Source organism: Hyla sarda, chromosome 1 (assembly GCF_029499605.1).
Source record: "Hyla sarda isolate aHylSar1 chromosome 1, aHylSar1.hap1, whole genome shotgun sequence".
Lineage (NCBI taxonomy): Eukaryota > Metazoa > Chordata > Amphibia > Anura > Hylidae > Hyla > Hyla sarda.
Window position 1 is genome coordinate 433986597 of NC_079189.1, and position 24169 is coordinate 434010765.

Sequence of the window (24169 nt, forward strand, 5' to 3'; positions counted from 1 at the left end):
GTTCTGTCCCGGCGCGCGCGGCCCCGCTCCCTAGGGCGCGCGCGCGCCGGGTCTTTGCGATTTAAAGGGCCACTGCACCGCTGATTGGTGCAGTGGTTCCAATTAGTGTTTACACCTGTGCACTTCCCTATATCACCTCACTTCCCCTTCACTCCCTTGCCGGATCTTGTTGCCCTAGTGCCAGTGAAAGCGTTCCTTGTGTGTTCCTTGCCTGTGATTCCAGACCTTCTGCCGTTGCCCCTGACTACGATCCTTGCTGCCTGCCCCGACCTTCTGCTACGTCCGACCTTGCTTCTGTCTACTCCCTTGTACCGCGCCTATCTTCAGCAGCCAGAGAGGTTGAGCCGTTGCTAGGGGATACGACCTGGTCACTACCGCCGCAGCAAGACCATCCCGCTTTGCGGCGGGCTCTGGTGAAAACCAGTAGTGACTTAGAACCGATCCTCTAGCACGGTCCACGCCAATCCCTCTCTGGCACAGAGGATCCACTACCTGCCAGCCGGCATCGTGACAGTAGATCCGGCCATGGATCCCGCTGAAGTTCCTCTGCCAGTTGTCGCTGACCTCACCACGGTGGTCGCCCAGCAGTCACAACAGATTGCGCAACAAGGCCAACAGCTGTCTCAACTGACTGTTATGCTACAACAGTTACTACCACAGCTCCAGCAATCATCTCCTCCGCCAGCTCCTGTACCTCCTCCGCAGCGAGTGGCCGCTTCTGGAATACGACTATCCTTGCCGGATAAATTTGATGGGGACTCTAAGTTTTGCCGTGGCTTTCTTTCCCAATGTTCATTACACTTGGAGATGATGTCGGACCAGTTCCCCACTGAAAGGTCTAAGGTGGCTTTCGTAGTCAGCCTGCTGTCTGGAAAAGCCCTGGCTTGGGCCACACCGCTCTGGGACCGCAATGACCCCGTCACTGCCTCTGTACACTCCTTCTTCTCGGAAATTCGAAGTGTCTTTGAGGAACCTGCCCGAGCCTCTTCTGCTGAGACTGCCCTGTTGAACCTGGTCCAGGGTAATTCTTCCGTTGGCGAGTATGCCGTACAGTTCCGTACCCTTGCTTCAGAATTATCCTGGAATAATGAGGCACTCTGCGCGACCTTTAAAAAAGGCCTATCCAGCAACATTAAAGATGTTCTGGCCGCACGAGAAATCCCTGCTAACCTACATGAACTCATCCATCTTGCCACTCGCATTGACATGCGTTTTTCCGAACGGCGTCAGGAGCTCCGCCAGGATATGGACTCTGTTCGCACGAGGCGTTTCTTCTCCCCGGCTCCTCTCTCCTCTGGTCCCCTGCAATCTGTTCCTGTGCCTCCCGCCGTGGAGGCTATGCAGGTCGACCGGTCTCGCCTGACACCCCAAGAGAGGACACGACGCCGCATGGAGAATCTCTGCCTGTACTGTGCTAGTACCGAACACTTCCTGAAGGATTGTCCTATCCGTCCTCCCCGCCTGGAAAGACGTCCGCTGACTCCGCACAAAGGTGAGACAGTCCTTGATGTCTACTCTGCTTCTCCACGTCTTACTGTGCCTGTGCGGATGTCTGCCTCTGCCTTCTCCTTCTCTGCGGTGGCCTTCTTGGACTCTGGATCTGCAGGAAATTTCATCTTAGCCTCTCTCGTCAACAAGTTCAACATCCCGGTGACCAGTCTCGCCAGACCCCTCTACATCAATTGTGTAAACAATGAAAGATTGGACTGTACTATACGTTTCCGCACGGAGCCCCTTCTAATGTGCATCGGATCTCATCACGAGAGGATTGAACTGTTGGTCCTCCCCAATTGCACTTCTGAAATCCTTCTTGGACTTCCCTGGCTTCAACTCCATTCCCCAATCCTGGATTGGTCCACTGGGGAGATCAAGAGTTGGGGGCCCTCTTGTTCCAAGGACTGCTTAAAACCGGTTCCCAGTAAACCTTGCCGTGTCCCTGTGCTTCCTCATGTAACCGGTCTCCCTAAGGCCTATATGGACTTTGCGGACGTTTTTTGCAAAAAACAAGCTGAGACTCTACCTCCTCACAGGCCTTATGATTGTCCCATTGACCTCCTCCCGGGCACTACTCCACCCCGGGGCAGAATCTATCCTCTGTCCGTCCCAGAGACTCTTGCCATGTCTGAATACGTCCAAGAAAATTTAAAAAAGGGCTTTATCCGTAAATCCTCCTCTCCTGCCGGAGCCGGATTTTTCTTTGTGTCCAAAAAAGATGGCTCTCTACGTCCTTGCATTGACTACCGCGGTCTTAATAAAATCACGGTTAAGAACCGCTACCCCCTACCCCTCATCTCTGAACTCTTTGATCGTCTCCAAGGTGCCCATATTTTTACCAAACTGGACTTAAGAGGTGCTTATAATCTCATCCGCATCAGAGAGGGGGATGAATGGAAAACGGCATTTAACACCAGAGATGGACACTTTGAGTATCTGGTCATGCCCTTTGGTCTATGCAACGCCCCTGCCGTCTTCCAAGACTTTGTTAATGAAATTTTTCGTGATCTACTATACTCCTGTGTTGTTGTATATCTGGACGATATCCTGATTTTTTCTGCCAATCTAGAAGAACACCGCCAGCATGTCCGTATGGTTCTTCAGAGACTTCGTGATAATCAACTCTATGCCAAAATAGAGAAATGTCTGTTTGAATGCCAATCTCTTCCTTTTCTAGGATACTTGGTCTCTGGCCAGGGACTACAAATGGACCCAGATAAACTCTCTGCCGTCTTAGATTGGCCACGCCCCTCCGGACTCCGTGCCATCCAACGTTTTTTGGGGTTCGCCAATTATTACAGGCAATTTATTCCACATTTTTCTACCATTGTGGCTCCTATTGTGGCTTTAACAAAAAAAAATGCCGATCCCAAGTCCTGGCCTCCTCAAGCGGAAGACGCCTTTAAACGACTCAAGTCTGCCTTTTCTTCGGCTCCCGTGCTCTCCAGACCTGACCCATCTAAACCCTTCCTATTGGAGGTTGATGCCTCCTCAGTGGGAGCTGGAGCTGTCCTTCTACAAAAAAACTCTTCCGGGCATGCTGTTACTTGTGGTTTTTTTTCCAGGACCTTCTCTCCGGCGGAGAGGAACTACTCCATCGGGGATCGAGAGCTTCTAGCCATTAAATTAGCACTTGAGGAATGGAGGCATCTGCTGGAGGGATCAAGATTTCCAGTTATTATTTACACCGATCACAAGAACCTCTCCTACCTCCAGTCTGCCCAACGGCTGAATCCTCGTCAGGCCAGGTGGTCTCTGTTCTTTGCCCGATTTAATTTTGAAATTCACTTTCGGCCTGCTGATAAAAACATTAGGGCCGATGCTCTCTCTCGTTCCTCAGATGCCTCTGAAATTGAACTCTCTCCTCAACACATCATTCCTCCTGACTGCCTGATTTCCACTTCTCCAGCCTCCATCAGGCAAACTCCTCCAGGAAAGACCTTTGTTTCTCCACGCCAACGCCTTGGGATCCTCAAATGGGGTCACTCCTCCCATCTCGCAGGTCATGCGGGCATCAAGAAATCTGTGCAACTCATCTCTCGCTTCTATTGGTGGCCGACTCTAGAGACTGATGTGGTGGACTTTGTGCGAGCCTGCACTATCTGTGCCCGGGATAAGACTCCTCGCCAGAAGCCCGCTGGTTTTCTTCATCCTCTACCTGTCCCCGAACAACCTTGGTCTCTGATTGGTATGGATTTTATTACTGACTTACCCCCATCCCATGGCAACACTGTTATTTGGGTGGTCGTTGATCGATTCTCCAAAATGGCACATTTCATCCCTCTTCCTGGCCTTCCTTCAGCGCCTCAGTTGGCTAAACAATTTTTTGTACACATTTTTCGTCTTCACGGGTTGCCTACACAGATCGTCTCGGATAGAGGCGTCCAATTTGTGTCTAAATTCTGGAGGGCTCTCTGTAAACAACTCAAGATTAAATTAAATTTTTCTTCTGCATACCATCCTCAATCCAATGGACAAGTAGAGAGAATTAACCAGATCTTGGGTGACTATTTACGACATTTTGTTTCCTCCCGCCAGGATGACTGGGCAGATCTTCTACCTTGGGCCGAATTCTCGTATAATTTCAGAATCTCTGAATCTTCCTCCAAATCTCCGTTTTTCGTGGTGTACGGCCGTCACCCTCTTCCCCCCCTCCCTACCCCCTTGCCCTCTGGTCTGCCCGCTGTGGATGAAATTTCTCGTGATCTTTCCACCATATGGAAAGAGACCCAAAATTCTCTCTTACAGGCTTCTTCTCGCATGAAGAGATTCGCAGATAAGAAAAGAAGAGCTCCTCCCATTTTTTCCCCTGGAGACAAGGTATGGCTCTCCGCTAAATATGTCCGTTTCCGTGTCCCGAGCTATAAGTTGGGACCACGCTATCTTGGTCCTTTTAAAGTTTTGTGTCAAATTAATCCTGTCTCTTACAAACTTCTTCTTCCTCCTTCTCTTCGTATCCCTAATGCCTTTCACGTCTCTCTTCTTAAACCTCTCATCCTCAACCGTTTTTCTCCTAAATCTGTTCCTCCCACTCCTGTTTCCGGCTCCTCGGACATCTTCTCTGTCAAAGAGATTTTGGCCTCTAAAAAGGTCAGGGGAAGAACTTTTTTTTTAGTGGATTGGGAGGGTTGTGGTCCAGAAGAGAGGTCCTGGGAACCTGAGGACAATATCCTGGACAAAAGTCTGATCCTCAGGTTCTCAGGCCCCAAGAAGAGGGGGAGACCCAAGGGGGGGGGTACTGTTACGCCGAGCGCTCCGGGTCCCCGCTCCTCCCCGGAGCGCTCGCTACACTTCCCTCACTGCAGCGCCCCGGTCGGTTCCACGGACCCGGGGCGCTGCGTTACCACCTCCGGCCGGGATGCGATTCGCGATGCGGGTAGCGCCCGCTCGCGATGCGCACCCCGGCTCCCGTACCTTACTCGCTCCCCGTCAGTTCTGTCCCGGCGCGCGCGGCCCCGCTCCCTAGGGCGCGCGCGCGCCGGGTCTTTGCGATTTAAAGGGCCACTGCACCGCTGATTGGTGCAGTGGTTCCAATTAGTGTTTACACCTGTGCACTTCCCTATATCACCTCACTTCCCCTTCACTCCCTTGCCGGATCTTGTTGCCCTAGTGCCAGTGAAAGCGTTCCTTGTGTGTTCCTTGCCTGTGATTCCAGACCTTCTGCCGTTGCCCCTGACTACGATCCTTGCTGCCTGCCCCGACCTTCTGCTACGTCCGACCTTGCTTCTGTCTACTCCCTTGTACCGCGCCTATCTTCAGCAGCCAGAGAGGTTGAGCCGTTGCTAGGGGATACGACCTGGTCACTACCGCCGCAGCAAGACCATCCCGCTTTGCGGCGGGCTCTGGTGAAAACCAGTAGTGACTTAGAACCGATCCTCTAGCACGGTCCACGCCAATCCCTCTCTGGCACAGAGGATCCACTACCTGCCAGCCGGCATCGTGACACAGGGTAAGGGACCTGCGGCCGTCCTTACAGCTAGCTGATCGGGACACCGCGATTACACTGCGATGATCCCGATCAGCATCCCTGAGCTTACCGGCAGTACATCTCAGGACTTTTAGATGCCGTGATCGTGGCGTCTAAAGGGTTAATGCGGGTCCCGGCTATGATGCGCGCTCAGCTGCTGAGCGCACTGCATAGCTTGGGAGCATAGAGTGCAGGCCATTTACTGCACCTCCGTCGTGCAAATGTCCCCGATACCTTATCCGGGTATCGGATTAGGTATCGGGGACATTTGCACGAGTACAAGTACTCGTGCAAATATCCAGTATCAGTATCGGGACATCCCTAGCACTAACAACATTTTTTTTAAATCAAAAATTGTTTTTATAAATATCATAAAGCATCAAATAAAGTACATAAATAAGGTATTGCCATAATCGTACTGACCTGCAGAATAAAATTACCATGTCATTAATACTGCATGGTGAACACCTTAAAAAAAAAAAATAATAATAATAATAATCTTGCCGAAATTACAGTTTTTTGGTAATCCCGCCTCACTAAAAATTTAATAAAAAGTGATCAAAATGTCAGACATACCCCAAAATAGTACTATTCAAAACCGCTAAAAATAAAAACGTTACAGATCTTAGAATAGGGTGACACTAACTAACTAAAAAATAGGAAGTCCCAGAATCCACACGGTTCTCCTTCATATGTGAGGCCTTTGTGTGAGTCATGTAGTGCACAAGGGCCACATATGGGATATTTCTAAATGTTTCAGAATTAGGGGAATAAATATTGAGTAGTATTTTCCTGTCAGCACCCGCTGTGTTGCAGGGAAAATTAAGCGAAATGGCATATTTGCAAAAAAAAAAAATTTAGAATTTCACTTCCACTTTGATTTCTATGATACACCTAAAGGGTTAATAAACATTCCAAATGTAATTTAAATTTCATTGAGGGGTGCAGTTTTTATAGTGGGGTGATTTATAGGGGGTTCAGAACTGAACTGGTCCCTAAAAAGATCCAATTTTGAAATTTGCACCTCTCACCGCCGCGCCCCCTCCCATAGACTTTCATTGAGGGGGTGGAGCCATGAAGTCACAATACTCCGGCCCCTGTATTGTCCGTCATCAGACATGGAGCGATCCTCGCTCTGTGCAGCTGAAGAATGGAGGTGCTGCAGGAGAGAACTCGGGGGTCCCCATCTCGGGGTACCCTTTGGATAGGGGATAAGATGTCTAGGGGCGGAGTACCAATTTAAGCTTTTCCCTAGATGGCTGTATCATTTTTCTAATGCTTTATTTCTGTTGCACAGGTTGCAGATGTCAAAAGTTGTGATGGTCGGAGACCTTTATGTAGGGAAAACCAGTCTGATCAACAGGTACATGTTTTATTTTTAGCACATTTACCACTGTGGGAGGAACAAGAATTACATAGGTTTGTATGACATAAAATTTGATCTATACATTGTTACCATAAGTCAACTCCAGCCTTAGCCATGTAGTGTACTGTATATTGAAGTGGTGTAGATGAATACAAGTGACAGAGAAGGGCATATATTATTACTGATATTACAAACAGACTAGTAGTGACTAGTAAAGGAATCTAACAAAACTGAAATGGAAAATACAATACATAGGAAGAGATTTATACAACCTTAGGCAAAAAAAGAAAAAAGCAGTTTCCCATAGCAACCAATCAGATTCCAGCTTTCATTTTTAATAAGTCCTCTAAAAATGAAAGCTGGAAACTGGTTGCTATGGGCAACTGCTCCACTGTTCCTTTGTACAAGGATGATAAATCTCATTTGCTAGGCGCACGTCAGCTGGAGGATGACCACGTTCCTCCGGGATCTTCTCTACGCGTGCCACTGACCGATCCATAGGACACAGGTCTGGGGTTTGAGGCAGCAGCAGTGGATATCTCCAATTGCTATACTACATGGGGGAGATTTATCATAACCTGTGCAAAGGAAAAGTTACCCAGTTGCCCATAGCAGCCAATCAGATTGCTTCTTTAATTTTGCAGAGACCTTGTTAAAAATGAAAGAAGTGATCTGATTGGTCAACTAGGCAACTTTTCTTGAGCACAGGTTTTGATAACTCTCCCCCTATGTGTTTAAATGTGTTATGAGCCTAACACCTGAAGTTGAGCAGCTTTCTTCTCCATATACTGCTTTGCTAAGAGTTCCTCTTATTACGTAAGTAGTAGGGCCTCACGTCTACCTATACAACTTCACCTTGCGGATCAAGACTAATAAAAAAATTATAAAGGTGCCGTAAAACTTAGTATTTATTTATATAGCTAGCTACAATTCACCACAATAATAGTGCAAAATAATGATACTATCACCAAATCATAATTAAAGAGAATATGCTGAACCATATGTATCCTACTTATGATGATTGCCTGGTATGTTTATGCGAACCATTCAAAATACATTTCAGATTGTATTGAGTATGCATAGAGGTAACCCAAAATACACCCGACGCGTTTCTGCCTGGTTAGGTTATTAATTACTACATATACAACCAGGCTTCCTCAGGGGTCACAAAACACAAAGGGTTAATTATCCATATATAGAAAATAGTATGAATGGTCACAGCCTTAAATGACCATAGATATTTAGCCCAACACTGCAGCTCTAGGCCGCTCCAAGTGGAGCAAGACAGAAAATAATTAGAAGATCAATCCAATATAAGACATTTTCCCTGTGGGCAATGATAAACCCACTCTGGAATGGTACCACTGATAACACGGGAATATCTCAAAATTGCCTCATATATGAACAATTCCAGGTCCACTGTACTGTAAATAGATGTACCAGATACCAGTGAACTATAGGAGGCCAGATCTGAGCTGCAGTGTTGAATGCGGACAATCACGCAAGTCCTGCAGTGGCAGGAGACCCGACTGTCTGCCGGGATACACCAATTTTATCTAGCTATATAAATAAATGCTAAGTTTTACGGCACCTTTATAATTTTTTTGCTAAGAGTTCATCACACTATGGAGCGCCCCATTTGTTCTCTTTTTTTTTCTATGTTTTTTTTCTAGGATTGGTCACACACTGGTTTCTCTTTACTCTAGACAGATTGTGTTAATCCATGTATAAGGAACAGCCAGCCCCTTTGTTTTGGAGTCTATGACTAAAACTATGTTCTGACAAATGTGCAATGGTCCCATTAAGGCTAGGTTTCCACTTGTTTTGTTTTTTTTTACACCTAAAAAAAAGTCAGCAAAAATGCCAGAAAAACTGCCACAGCTTTTTCCTGCGTTTTGGCAGTTTTTCTGGCGTTTTCCCTGGTGTGTGGAAACAGCCAGTTTTGTCCAATGTGGCAGTTTTCTTACTGAGTTCAGGTACCACTCAGTGGGTCGGATGCTGAGCGCCCGGTACACAGAGTGTAAGGAGGTCAGGAGTGATATATAACATCACTACTCACCTCCCCAGGCCCTATAGTATACAGGGGGGCATAGTGTACCCGTGTATACAGTACAGGAGCTGGGAATCCCGTCACCAGACTGATAGGACTCCCTACTCCTATAGCCCCTTTGGGCGATATACAGAATATACAGCTATCTATAGATAGCTGTATATAGTGTATACAGAAGACAAGATTCCCTTACCTCCCTCCTTCCTGTTCCCGCCGGGTCCGTGAAGCTCCGCCCCCTAGTGACGACGGGAACCAGGCTGGTAAGTCTGAGGCTCTGTTTACATTGTCCGTTTTCTATAATGTGAACAGACCTTTCTGCCAGAGTCTCCCCAGACAGGGAGACTCCAGCTATTGCTAAACTACAACTCCCAGCATGCCCAGACAGCCAAAGGCATTGCATTATGGGCGCTCTCCCCTGCAGAGAGTGCCAAAAATATCCTTTTCTTCTCGTTTCAGATCCGTGTATGCAGAGGATGACTTGATGGATTACGGCGGATGAACTGGATTTTTTTATTTTAATAAAATGGTTAACAAGGGCTGTGGGGGGGTTTCTTAAAATAAAATAATTTTTCCAATGTGTTGTGTTTTTATTTTTTCTTTATTGAATTTTCAGGCTTAGTAGTGGAGGCTGTCTAATAGACGGAATCCATTACTAAGCTGGGGCTTAGTGTTAGCCCCAAAAACAGCTAGCGCTAAACCCCAATTATTACCCACTGCCACAGGGGTGCCGGGAAGAGCAGGTACTGACAGGCCCGGAGCGTCAAAAATGGCGCTTCTGGGCCTAGATGGTAACAGGCTGGCGTAAATTAGGCTGGGGAGGGCCAGTAACAATGGTCCTCATTCATCCTGTTGCTGCTTTGTTGGTATCTTGCTGTGAATAAAAATACAAGGGACCCTATTCGTTTTTTTTTTTTATTTATTTATGAAAAAAAAAAAAACCACATAGGGTCCCCCGTATTTAAATTCGCAGCCAGATACCAACCAAGCAGCAACAGCCTGACGTTACCAAGGTGGGCGAGGACCATTGTTACTGGCCCTCCCCAGCCTAAATAATGCCAGCCTGTTACCGCCTAGGCCCAGAAGCGCCATTTTTGGCGCTCCAGGCCTTTTGGTACTGACTCTTCCCGCCACCCCTGTGACGGTGGGTACCAGGGTAATAATAGGGGGTTAGCGCTAGCTGTTTTTGGAGCTAACGCTAAGCCCCGGATTAGTAATGGATTCCATCAATAAGACCGGCTTCCACTACTAAGCCTGAAAATTCTATTTAAAAAAACACAACACATTGAAAAAATAATTTTACTTTAAAAAACACTCCCCCACAGCCCTCATTAACCATTTTATTAAAAGAAAAAAATCCAGTTCATCCACCGTAATCCATCAAATCCACTGTTATCCTTTGCATACACTGATCTGAAATGAGAAGGAAAAAAAAAAGCACAAAAAATTGGTTAGGACATTTTTGGCGCTGTCCGCTGGGGGAGCGCCCATAATGCAATGTCTACCCAAACAGGGAGCCTCCAATTGGTGCAAAACTACAACTCCCAGCATGCCCTGGGCATGCTGGGAGTTGTAGTTTATCAACAGCTGGAATCTCACTGTCTGGGAGGACACTGCTAGAAGGGTCTATTCACATTATACAAAATGCATAATGTGAGTAGAGCCTCAGACTTACCAGCCTGGGTTCCGTCTGTAGCTCCGCCTCCTAATTACATCATCTATAGGGCGGAGCTACACGGACCCAGCTGGGACTGGAGGGAGGTAAGGGGACTTCTTCATCTTCTGTATACACTATATACAGCTATAGATAGCTGTATATATTGTATACTGCCCAAAGGGTTAACCTACACTGTCCAGCAGTGCAAGTTAACTCATTCCTTGCCGGACTGGCATAGCGCACAGCTCAGCAAGGGGTTAAGTGAGCCAACAATGTGTATACTGTATACACATTGCAGGCTAACTGTAAGTTCTTGCTGGGCAGTAGATATAGGATTATATCTACTGCTCAGCATCAGCTGTTCTCCCGACATTCACTTCATGACATTCGCATCGGGTGTCAGGAGTGACACTTGCTGTGATCTGTCCCTTACTACAGGTACTACTGCTCCCAACATGGAGCACACTCTGCTCCATGCTGGGAGCTGTAGTACCTGCATTAATAGAAAGATCGCAGCGAGTGTCACTCCTGACACCCGACGCGATCGTCCTGTATAATGTATAGATGCGGCTGGCCACTCTTTTATGGTCCCCTTTACTGACGTATATATACACCTATTCATATTACCCACAGAGAGTTGTAATTGGCTGGAACCATCTGGCCAATCACAGCTCTCTGCAGGAAATATGAATAGGTGTATATATACAGCAGTGCAGGGACCATAGAAGAGCGGCCGGCCGCATCTATAAATTATACAGAAGGATCGCAACGGATCCGGGGCGATTTGTCAACTAGTACAGGTACTACTACTCCCATCATGGAACAGTGTGTTCCATGCTGGGAGTAGTAGTACTACCTATATGTTTTTAAAAAAAAAGTGAAAAACACACACACACTACATTTTTATTATTGTCGGCTACATTTTTACTGCCTTACCCGCCTACATAAATTGATCCATGTTTAAAAATGAATTAAAATGTTGTTATAAAAAAGATAAATTTTGTTAAATACAGTACAATTTTTCCATCACTACTGTATCTTTTTTTATTTATTTTTTTAATGGTACCCTACAAAATTTTAATTAAAAAAAGGTATCCGCATCACTTTTTTGGATTGCTAAAGTCCCCCAAAAAATAAAAACTGCCTGCAAAAACGCCAACATTAAAACCCATATGACGTTTTTCCCAAAAAAACGCCAAAGTCTCAACAAGAGGTCGTTTTTTAAAAACTGCTAAGGAGCCGAAAAACGCCAAAAGGATTAAAAAAAATGCCTAACTGAAACATGCCAAGTGGATATGGCATTTTGCAGTTAACTATTGACTTGCAGCTAACATCTGCCTGCAGCGTTTTTTCACAAAAAAAAGCCATGCGGCAGAATGGGCGTTTTTATTGGCGTGTGGAAGTGGAAACATAGCCTAAGGGTGCGTTCACATGCTATTACTAGCAGTGAGTTTTAGGCTGCGGGAAACCTGCTGCGAGTTACACTACCATCGATTTGAATGGGTCCACAGACAGTCCGCAATAGTGACAGATTTGTGGACTGTCCGCGGACCTCTTTAAATCAATCGTAGCGTAACTTGCAGCGGGAAACTCGCTACTAGCGTGTGAACACACCCTTAGGCTAGGTTCAGACTACGGAATCTCTGGGCAGAAAATTTCCACCCGAATCAGTCGGCGCTAGGACCGCATGGACACCGCAGTCTCAATTAGACTGTAATGTGTTCTGCAAGTATTTCCGCCTGAAGAAAGAGCAACGCCATTCTTCAGGCGGAAATTTCCAAGCGGATTTTCCGTTCACAAGTTCTGCTTCACAAATTCCGAAGTGTGAATTTGTGAACGGAAAATCATTCACTACACTATACATTTTAGCAAGTGGAATTTCTGCCTGCAATTTCAAAGCGGAATTGCAGGCAGAAATTCTGTAGTCTGAACCTAGCCTTAAGGAGTTATCCAGGAATGGAAAAACTGCTTATTTCTATAAAAGAAAACTGCACCACACCTTTCCTCAGGTTATATGTGGTATTGCAGCTCCATTCCTTTAAAGTGAATGGAGCAAGTTGTAATACCACATAACCTAAAATACTCATGACACCCCTTCACACTTCAAAGTAGGGCCACAACAGGAATATTTCTGATCTCAGAAGAAAACGGGTTATAAATTCTGGGGGGCATTTTGTCATTTTCATGAGAACAGTACAAGAAAAAAAAAAAAAAAAAGCTGACTTTAAAGTTACACATAGATGGAAAAAATCTTTATCTTTCTTTGCATACATTTTTGGTAGAAAAAACTGTGTTATCAAAATGATTACAATGCCCCTAGATTAATACCATAAGGCTAGGTTCAGACTATGGAAATTTTCTGCCCGGAGATTCCAAGTGCGGCCAGCACTGACTGAATCAGTCGGCGCTAGGACCGCACGGACACCGCAGTCTCCAATAAACTGCAATGTGTTCCGTGCGGATTTCCGCCTGAAGAAAGAGCAACGCCATTCTTCAGGCTGAAATTTCCAAGTAGATTTTCCGTTCACAAATTCAGCTTCACAAATTCCGAAGTGTGAATTTGTGAACGGAAACCCATTCACTACACTATACATTTTAGCAAGCGGAATTTCGCCTGCAATTTCAAAGCGGAATTGCAGGCGGAAATTCCGTAGTCTGAACCTAGTCTAAGGGGTCTAGTTTTCAAAATGGGGTCATTTGTAGGAGTTTTCTATTTTTATAATATTTATATGCAGTGGTTACTGATGATGCATTATGAAGTGCAACTTTTCTTTAAAAAGTCACAAGTTTGTCACAAAGGCCTCAATTTGTCTCAAATTTACACCAGCACAGACCTGACTTACAAAAATGGCTGTGAAAAGCATTTGGGAAAAAAAGTTGCAAATTTTTTGCACAACGGGGTAAAAAGACACAGAGAAGATGCAGAGGAGGAATCATACAAGGTGGTGTTCTGAAATGATTTATTGTTTTTGCCTACGTGCACCAAATGTATCAACCCCCCCCTGCAATATTATGCTAAATATGTTGCACATAAGCAAAAATAATTCATGTCAAAAAACACTTTCTAAAGACACAATGATAAATGTCCCTCATAGATCCTATGCAACTTGCCAAAAAGCTTCTAGGAGAATGGAGGAGATTTATCAAAACCTGTGCAAAGGAAATGTTGCCCAGAGCAACCAATCAGATCGCTTCTTTCATTTTTCAGAGACCTTGTTAGAAATGAAAGAAGCGATCTGATTGGTTGCTATAAACAACTAGTCAACTTTTCCTCTACTTTTCCTCAGGTTTTGATAAATCTCTCCCAATGTACTTTGGACAGATAAGACAAAACTGGAGCATTTTGATAGGTGTGGAGCTGTTTTTGGGAGAAAGAAGAAGATAAAATAGAACATTATTAGGGACATTTATCAATGTTTGCTTATGTATTCCTTTTTTTTTTAGTAATTTTTTCCTTACTTTTTTTTTGCTTATGTGTGACTTATTTATCAACTGGTTTCCGCCTGTTGATAATTTTCTTTCACGTAAGCAATTTTTCCTTTTTTACTTTGGTAGTAGCTTTTTCTGCTCCATGTTTGAGCTGGAGTAAATTTAGTCAATTCTTAACCTTGTTGCGACTTTTTTTTTGCACAGTTGCGACTGTCGCAGTTGATAAATACCTGACTACCCGGAGTCCATTTTAAAATTATTACTTCGTAGTTAAGTTTTTGAAAACTTGCTTTTCTCGCTTTCCAGTCAAAATGTCGCACGAAAAGTCGCGTAGTCGCAGGTGCAACATTTTTGCGACATTTTTAGTAAAGAAAAATGAACTAAATCGCTTGATAAATGCCTGTCTATATCCAAATAAGTATCAGATAAAAGAGACGCTGTCACTAAAATATTCCTATCTGCTGCAGATTTTGCAAGAATGTGTTTGATCGTGATTATAAAGCGACCATCGGAGTTGACTTTGAGATAGAACGGTTTGAAATCTTGGGCATTCCTTTTAACCTGCAGATGTAAGTAAATCGCAACATACATCTAACAATGCTTGTAGTGAGAAACAGCGTTCGGCACAGCCAACCATGCAGCCTGATATTCGCTCTTGATGGAACAGGTGTGTATGTGTGTCGCTGCTTGTGGGGTGCTCAGCCAGGACAGAGTCATGGATCAAACATTTGAGAGAGCATGGAAAATAAGCGGCACTCACCACAAACAGCTAGCGACAACTTCTTTATTTCTTAGGCGTGCAGTAAAACATGCAGGTGCAGGGAGACAAGGACGCCGGGGAATCCGGCTGACTGGTCACAGCCGTATCGTGCTTCCGCACTTCGTCAGACCAGGATGGTCTGACGAAGTGCGGAAGCACGATACGGCTGTGACCAGTCAGCCGGATTCCCCGGCGTCCTTGTCTCCCTGCACCTGCATGTTTTACTGCACGCCTAAGAAATAAAGAAGTTGTCGCTAGCTGTTTGTGGTGAGTGCCGCTTATTTTCCATGCTCTCTCAAATGTTTGATACATCTAACAATGTTTTACATAGAAAGACACATATGTGTTTACCTGTTATATGTTGAATATAGTATTATTGTACATCACCAAGTATTATAGAGAATCCTTCATTGTATACCAATAGAGACATATATAAACTGTATTATATAGTACACATTTGTACAATTTAAAATGGATCTCCACCTTATTATGTGGTTTTTAGGTCCAGATTTCTGTTCTTAGCGCTCTTTTAGACAAGCGGACTGCTTCTTGCTATATAAGCGCCTGTCTGGCTGATCAGCACTGTCACTGGGCACTGTCACAATACATCATGGTAGTACAGTGGTCCCTCAAGTTACAATATTAATTGGTTCCAGGACGACAATTGTATGTTGAAACCATTGTATGTTGAGACCATAACTCTATGGAAACCTGGTAATTGTTCTGAAGCCCCCAAAATGTCATCCAAAAACAGGAAAAAGTGAGGATTAAACAAAAATAAGTAGATAACAAATAGAGATAAAGCAAATCCTTACATATAAAAGTAAGAAAGATCTGCTGGGAGCTGTAAATCACTGGCTATGTCAGTGTTTCCCAACCAGGGTGCCTCCAGCTGTTGCAAAACTTCAACTCCCAGCATGCCCGGACAGCCGTTGGCTGTCCGGGCAGGCTGGGAATTGTAGTTTTGCAACAGCTGGAGGCACCCTGGTTGGGAAACAATGGTTTATGTAGAGTACAGGAGCTTCTTCAGGGTCCTATACAGTATACACAGTGTCCCAAATGGAGCCGCCCTTACTTGGTGTCCAAAGGAGCAGCTAACCCTGGCACAGGTAAGGAGTAGTACAGAACTTGTAGTTCTTCCCTCTACTGTAGGGGGCGCTACCAGACACCAGTCAGTTCAATAATACAGGTAAATTACAAGTAAAATGCCCATTCTGATTGGTCAGTTCCTCCGGTTGTGACATGTTGCACAGATCTGGACTATCTGTAGCATTGTAATGTTGAGTCTGGTTTCAAGTTACAATGGTCCAGAAAAAAACATTGTATGTCGAAACTATTGTATGTTGTGGCCATTGTAAGTTTAGGGATCACTGTATATGATAAAGGACAACTGCAGCGGCATTACACTTATCCCCTATCCACAGGATAGGGGATAAGTGTTTGATTGCGGGGGGTCCGACCGCTAGGACCCCCCGCGATCTCCCTAACGGGGCACCGCCATTAGCGCTCATGGTGAGCGTTAAGGCGGGTAGCATCAATATAGAGGTTGACGGTGATGCCCCGTCTCCTCCCCGTCCCCATACAGTTCTATGGGGGAGGCGGGGAGGCAGGAACGCTGCCTCCCTGCCTCTCCCATAGAGATGTATGGAGGAGGCGTGCCTGCTGCAACGTCATGCTGCGGCCGGCACGCCCCCTGCACGGGACAGCCGCGGCCCTGTACAGGAGATCACAGGGGGTCCCAGCGGTCGGACCCCCCGCGATCAAACACTTATCCCCTATCCTGTGGATAGGGGATAAGTGTTAATCACGCTGCAGATGTCCTTTAAACGTCCCGCACAGTCTCGTAGGCTAAGACTTGCCTAAGACTGGCACGATCAGGAGTCTGAAGGCCAGAAGTCCCATAGACTTGTATAGGGCTTCCGGCATTCTGACTCATGATCGTATCAGTCTCAGGCAAGTCTTGGGCTACGAAATTGCGCAGGACATTTAAACACATCCTGCCTCAGCTCATTGTGCCAGGTACACTTTAAACGTCTCAATGATCATGCAGGCCGGGCCGCACGAACGATTGCTGGACCATTTGTGATTTTGTGTGGCCCTTTACCTCCATCATTTGTTGTCAGCACATCCCCTATTTAGTAATGTATGATGTGAGAAATGGTACACAGTATATTTTGGAAGAAAGCAGCAATGTCTTTTATACTGGACAAAATATTTATGAGCAAATGTAAGATGTTAATACGTTATGTTTAATATATTATTAGTCATATTAATGCCCTGTGTTTTCTCCATAAAGATGGGACACTGCAGGTCAAGAGAAATTCAAATGCATTGCATCCGCATATTATCGTGGAGCACAAGGTGACTGTCATATACAAATAATAAAATCACAAGAGATGAACACTTGTATGTGTATTAAACTCACCAGATATAGTGCAATATTGCAACCTTAACTTGGCAGTTGAGTGAAGAACACAACTGTGTATAGGAAGTTTAAAGAAAGTTTTTCTCTGGAGTTAGGCTGGGTTTCCACAAAACACCAATAAAAACGCCCGTTCTGCCGCATGGCATTTTTTATGTGAAAAAACCCTGCAGCCAGATGTTAGCTGCAAGTCAATAGAGAACTGCAAAATGCCATATCCACTTTCAGTTTGGCGGTTTTTTTTATCCTTTTGGCGTTTTTCTGCTATTTTGGGCTCCTTGGCAGTTTTTCAAAAACGACCTCTTGTTGAGACTTTGGTTTCGGGAAAATCTTGGCGTTTTCCTCCCATAGAAGTCTATGAGAGTGAAAAAAAGCCATGTGGGTTTTAACTTTGGTGTTTTTGCAGGCGGTTTTTATTCTTTTTTGGACTTTAGCGATCCAAAAAAGTGATGGAGACACCTTTTTCATTAAAATTTCGTATTAAAATAATAAAAAAGATACAGTAGTGATGGAAAAAATTGTATTTAACGAAATTTTTCTTTTTTCTAACGGCACTAAAAAATTTAGCTGACAATAATAAAAATGTAGTGTGTGTGTGTGTGTGTTTTTTTTGCTTTTTTTTTTTTTTTAACATTTTTTAGGTAGTACTACTACTCCCAGCATGGAAAACATTGTTCCATGAGGGCAGTAGTAGTACCTGTACTAATTGATTGATCACCCCAGGTTCATTGTGATCCTCCTGTATAATTTATAGATGCGGCCGGCCGCTCTTCTATGGTCTCCTGCACTCCTGTATATATACACCTATTCATATTTCCTGCAGAGAGCTGTGATTGGCCAGATGGTTCTAGCCAATCACAACTCTGTGGGAAATATGAATAGGTGTATATATATGGCAGTGCAGGGGACCATAGAAGAGCAGCCGGACGCCCGCACCTATGCATTATACAGGAGGATCACAGCGGGTGTCAGGAGTGACACTCGTTGCAATCTGGACATATATGTACTGCCCAGCAAGAACTTACAGGGAGCCTGCAATGTGTATACAGTATACACATTTCTGGCTCACTTAACCCCTTGCTGAGCTATGCGCCAAGCCCAGCAAGGAAAGAGTTAACTTACATTGCTGGACAGTGTAGGTTAACCCTTTGGGCGGTATGCACTATATACAGCTATCTATAGATAGCTGTATATAGTGTATACAGAAGACGAAGTCCGCTTACCTCCCTCCAGGTAAGGGTGTGAGGCTCTGTTCACATTGTACGTTTTGTAAAATGTGAACAGACCCATCTGGCAGTGTCTTCCCAGACAGAGAGACTCCAGCTGTTGCTAAACTACAACTCCCAGCATGCTGGGAGTTGTAGTTTTGCAACAAATGGAGGTTCCCTGTTTGGGAAGACATTGCACTATGTACTAACCAATTTTTTGTGTTTTTATTTCTTCTCCTTTCAGATCTGTGTATGCAGAGGATTACAGCGGATTTGGAGGACTCCTGCGGATGAGCTGGATTTTTTTTTCTTTTAATAAAATGGCTAACTAGGCCTGTGGGGGAGTGTTTTTTAAAATAAAATAATAAATATACAGGGAACCGTATGTGTTTTTTTTTTTAATTAATTAATTTATTTATTAAAAAAATGCATAGGGTTCCCCATATTTTTACTCTCAGCCAGATACCAACCAAGCAGCGACAGCCTGACGTTAACATTGTGGGCGAGGACCATTGTTTCTGGCCCTCCCCAGCCTAAATAACGCCAGCCTGTTACTGCCTAGGCCCAGGAGCTCCATTTTTGACGCTCCGGGCTTGTTGGTACTGGCTCTTCCCGCCACCCCTGTGGCGGTTGGTACCGGGGTAATAATTGGGGGATAGAGCTAGATGTTTTTGGGGCTAACGCTAAGCCCCAGCTTAGTAATGGATTCAGTCTATTAGACAGCTTCCACTAAGCCTGAAAATTCAATAAAAAAAAAAAAAAAAAAAACATGACACATTGGAAAAATTATTTTATTAAAAAAAAACACTCCTCCACAGCCTTCGTTAGCCATTTTATTAAAAGAAAAAAAATCCAGTTCATCCACAGTAGTCCTCCAAATCCGCCGTAATCCACTGCATACACGGATCAGAAACGAGAAGAAAAAAAGAAACACAAAAAATTCTCCGCTGGCAAGAGCGCCCATAATGCAATTTCTTCCCAAACAGAGAGCCTCCGATTGTTACAAAACTAACACCCAGCATGCTCAGACAGCCTTTGGCTGTCTAGGCATACTGGAAGTTGTAGTTTAGCAACAGCTGGAGTCTCCCTGTCTGGGAAGACACTGCCAGAGGGCTCTGTTCACATTATACAAAACGTACAATGTGAGAAGAGCCTCACACCCTTACCAGCCTGGCTCCTTTCTGTACCTCCTCCCCTAATGATGTCATCACTAGGGGCAGAGCTACACGGACCCAACAGGGAGCGAGGGAGGTAAGAAGACCTCGTCTTCTGTATACACTATATACAGATAGCTGTATATCCTGTATACCGCCCAAAGGGGCTATGGGAGCCGGGAGTCCTGTCAGTATAGTGACAGGATTCCCGGCTCCTGTATAGTATACACGGGTACACTATGCACCCCTGTATACTATACGGCCGGGGGAGGTGAGAAGTGATATTATACATCTCTCCTTATCTTCTTACACTCTGTGGATAGGGCCTCAGCCTCTGACCCACAGAGTGGTACCTGAAGACAGTGAGAAACTGCCACAGGGGACAAATTTGGCTATTTCCACACACCAGGAAAAACTCTAGAAAAACTGCAAAAACACGAAAAAGCTGTGGCAGTTTTTCAGGCTTTTTGCTTGAGTTTTTTTAGGTGTAAAAAAACAAGTGGAGACCTAACCTTATACAGTCATAAACTTTTCTGACAATAATGAAAAATGGAGTTCTGCAGTTCTAGCATTTCCATTGACACTGGGAGGTGTGGGTCTTAGAATGAGAAATCGTCTTCTCTCTCTTAACCATAGGATGATTGACATATCAGTGTATGGCTAGCCAGGGCCGCTATCAGGAGGGTACAGCCAGTAGCCCAGTAAGGGGCACGGGCCTCCTGCTGCACCCTACTGCAGCAATACCAGCACAGAAGCATAAGACCGCTGTTTAAACAGCTATCTCCTGCTTCTACTGGCACCTGCGACCAAATACTTACATCTGTAAATACATCTGTCCTCTCCTCCTTGTATCAGCGGAGGCTGTTACAGACAGCAGCACAGTGGATTGATTTACTGCCGAACATCGGGCTGTGTATGGGATGGCAGAGGACCTTCGATGATGTCATTACCATGTGATGGTCACATGGGTGGGAAAGTCTGACTGCTGTGCTGTGGAGGCCCAGGAAGAAGTTCCTGTATAGGGGAATGTGTTTATCATTAGAAGGTAACCTGTAGTACTTACACACTTACACTCAAATAACTATATCTGTGTTTTCCATACAGGGTGCCTCCAGCTGTTACAAAACTACAACTCCCAGCATGCACAGAGAGCCGACGGCTGTCTGGGCATGCTGGGAGTTGTAGTTTTGTATCAGCTGGAGATACATTGTTTGGAAAATGCTGCACTATATAATTCACACACACTGCATTTAAAACACCCACCACATACCCCTTTTCCATTTTTTTTTTTATAAAATAATTTAAGAATCAATAAATAAATGTCCAAACTATTACAATATAACATTGATTAACCTGCACAGTCAATGGCATAATTGTTAAAAAATACCAAAGTCCACAATTACTAATTTTTAGTCATTTCATATACCATAAAAACTAAATTAAAAAAGCGATTGAAAAGTCCCATCAAAACAAAAATGGTACCAGTAAAAACTACAGATCAAGGTGAGCCTTCACACCTCCCAGTATATGGAAAAGTTCTAAAGTTATAGGAGTCAGGAGACGATGATTTTAAGTATACTACTTTTTGTACAAAAAGTTATTTTTTTTAAAAGTAATAAAATAAAACAAAGCCTATAAAAATTGGTAATTTTATGGAACTACAGAATAAAGTTAATGTCATTTTTACTGAAAAGTGCATTGGGTATAAACGGAAGCCCCCAAATTAGCAAAATGGCATTTTTTTTATTTCACTGTATATTTCATGGTAGCATGAGTGATGTCATTACAAAGTAAAATTGGTGGCACAAAAAGCAACATGCCTCATATGGGTCTGAAAATTATTAAGGCTCTAAGAAGGTGAGGAGGAAAAAAAGAAAGTCCTTATGTCCTTAAAGGGGTACTCCAGTGAAAACCTTTTTTCTTTTAAATCAACTGGCTCCGGAAAATTAAACAGATTTGTAAATTACTTCTATTAAAAAATCTTAATCCTTCCAGTACTTATTAGCTGCTGAATACTACAGAGGAAATTATTTTCTTTTTGGAATGCTCTCTGATGACATCACGAGCACAGTGCTCTTTGCTGACATTATTATAATAATAATAAAAAGTATTTATTTATTGTTGTCCTTAGTGGAATTTGAACCCAAGGCCCCAGCTGTGCAAGGCAGCAGTGCTAACCACTAAGCCACCATGCTGCCCTTAGCATACATCTGCTATGCACGGTTGCTAAAATGGATAGAGATGTCAGCAGAGAGCACTGTGCTCGTGATGTCATCAGTGTTCCAAAAAGAAAGGAATTTCCTCTGTAGCATTCAGCAGCTAATAAGTACTGGAAGGATTAAGATTTTTTAATAGAAGTAATTTACAAATATGTTTAACTTTCTGGCACCAGTTGATTTAAAAGAGAAAAGGTTTTCACCGGAGTACCCCTTTAAGGCTAAGTTTCCACTTTTTTTTTCCACGTTTTTTTTTCTGGCAGTTTTTGAGCTAAAGTCAGAAGTGATCCATAAGGGAGGAGAAGTGTAAGTCCTTCCTTTATATGTCCTATTCATTTTGAATACACTTGTGGCTTTGGCTCAAAAACTGCAGTTTTCCAAAAACTGCCAGAAAAAAAACCAAGTGGAAACTTAGCCTAAGGGGGTATAGTTCACACATACACTGCATTTTACACACACACACACACAACTGTATACTTCACAAAAGTGGTATAAAATATCATGGTCGCAGCAGTCACAATCATGATGGACCCCCGTGGGACCGGCCACCACTGCTGTCACAATCTGCCGTCGACTGTAACTGTAAGGGTAAAACTCTAAAACAAATTACCTACACAAAACAAAAAAGGGTCCACATATCGCTAAAAGGTCATTTTGTTAACACCAACCAAATAAAACATGTATAGTAAGCAGAGAGGCCACAACACACATCAAATTCAGAGACAATGGGGGAGATTTATCAAATCCTGTGCAGAGGGAAAGTGGAGGGGGGATTAGAGGAGGGGGGAAAAGTGGCAGGGGGGGGGGGTCAGAGGGGGGAGGGCAAATGATATAGCACAGGGGGGGTTGATCAAGGGGGGGGGGGGACAGAATGCACCAGGTGGCGGGGGGGGGGGTGTAGCAGCCCGATTTGTAATGCAGATACCAGTATCATTTTGCACGTCGTAGGACGTGCAGCATGGTATGTGCAATTAGCGGTACTGTGAGGGGTTTCCAGGGGGCCCAGGCCTCGGCTGTGTAAGGGGCCCCAAAATTTCTGATGGCAGCCCTGTGGCTAGCTTTAGGGTATGGCCTCACCATACAGATAGTGCATGCAAATAAATCCACAGTAGCCAATGGTAGTACAATTTTGCAGGATATGTTTATAAGGTGGAATGTTCACCCGGAAAATGTCCAGCCAGACATTCCACAGGCTGCAGGTGCCAGCAGAACATGCCGGCTCTAGGACTGCTAGGAAATGGTGTCTCCGTAGACAGCAATGCATTTCTGCATATGAAGCTTATTCATAGCAATGCTTTTTTACCTTACAGTCATTATTACTGCATTTGATCTTGGTGACATCCACACTCTGGAGCACACAAAGTAAGTATCAGCCAACACAAGGCGAATGTTTCCACATCAGATCTGCTGTCATAGTGTCATCTGTTGTTCCAGGCACTGGCTTCAAGATGCTTTGAAGGAAAATGAACCTGATACTTGCACAGCTTTTCTTATAGGAACCAAAAAAGACACATTGGTGAGTAAAGTGTGTTCTTTCTCCACTTACCGTTTTTACATTAAACATGACATTAACAAATTGTATCTGCCATTGTTGATGAAGTTGAAATGATAAATATTATAGTATGGCTCTTTAAAGGGGTACTCCCGTGGAAAACTTTTTTTTTTTTTAGAACAACTGGTGCCAGAAAGTTAAACAGATTTGTAAATTACTTCTATTAAAAAATCTTAATCCTTCCAGTACTTTTTAGGGGCTGTATACTACAGAGAAAATGTTTTTCTTTTTGGATTTCTCTGCTGACCTCTGCTGTCCATTTTAGTAACTGTCCAGAGCAGGAGAAAATCACCATAGCAAACATATGCTGCTCTGGACAGTTCCTAAAATGGACAGCAGAGGTCAGCAGAGAGCACTGTGGTCATGACATAAGAGAAATCCAAAAAGAAAAACATTTCCTCTGTAGTATACATGAGCAGTCAAGCGGCAGAATCATTGATCAATGTTATCCTATGGGACAACAATGATCAATGTAAAAGATCTGTGTGTGCAGTGTTATAGGTCCCTATGGGAGCTATAACTCTGCAAAAAAAGGGGGAAAAAAAGTGAATAAAGATCATTTAACCCCTTCCCCAATAAAAGTTTGAATCACCCCCTTTTTCCCATTTAAAAAAAACAGTGAAAATAAAAATAAACATGTGGCGTGCGGAAATGTCCGAATTATAAAAATATATCGTTAATTAAACCGTACGGTCAATGGCGTACGCGCCAAAAAATGCCAAAGTCCAAAATAGCGTATTTTTGATCACTTTTTATATCATGAAAAAATGAATAAAAAGCAATCAAAAAGTCAGATCAATGCAAAAATGGTAACCACTAAAAACTTCAGATCACGGCACAAAAAATGAGCCCTCATACCGCCCCATACACGGAAAAATAAAAAAGTTATAGGGGTCA

General features: G+C 44.1%; 1 protein-coding gene across 1 annotated transcript in view; it reads left to right on the top strand.

Annotated features, from left to right (window-relative positions):
• RAB36 (RAB36, member RAS oncogene family) overlaps nucleotides 1–24169 on the top strand; it is a 54970-nt gene that overhangs the window by 11629 nt on the left and 19172 nt on the right. The window contains exons 3-7 of the mRNA XM_056530817.1: nucleotides 6759–6824; nucleotides 14428–14529; nucleotides 17017–17081; nucleotides 23031–23082; nucleotides 23155–23236. Of these exons, the coding sequence (XP_056386792.1) occupies nucleotides 6759–6824; nucleotides 14428–14529; nucleotides 17017–17081; nucleotides 23031–23082; nucleotides 23155–23236 (367 nt within the window). The remainder of the gene's footprint in view (nucleotides 1–6758; nucleotides 6825–14427; nucleotides 14530–17016; nucleotides 17082–23030; nucleotides 23083–23154; nucleotides 23237–24169) is intronic.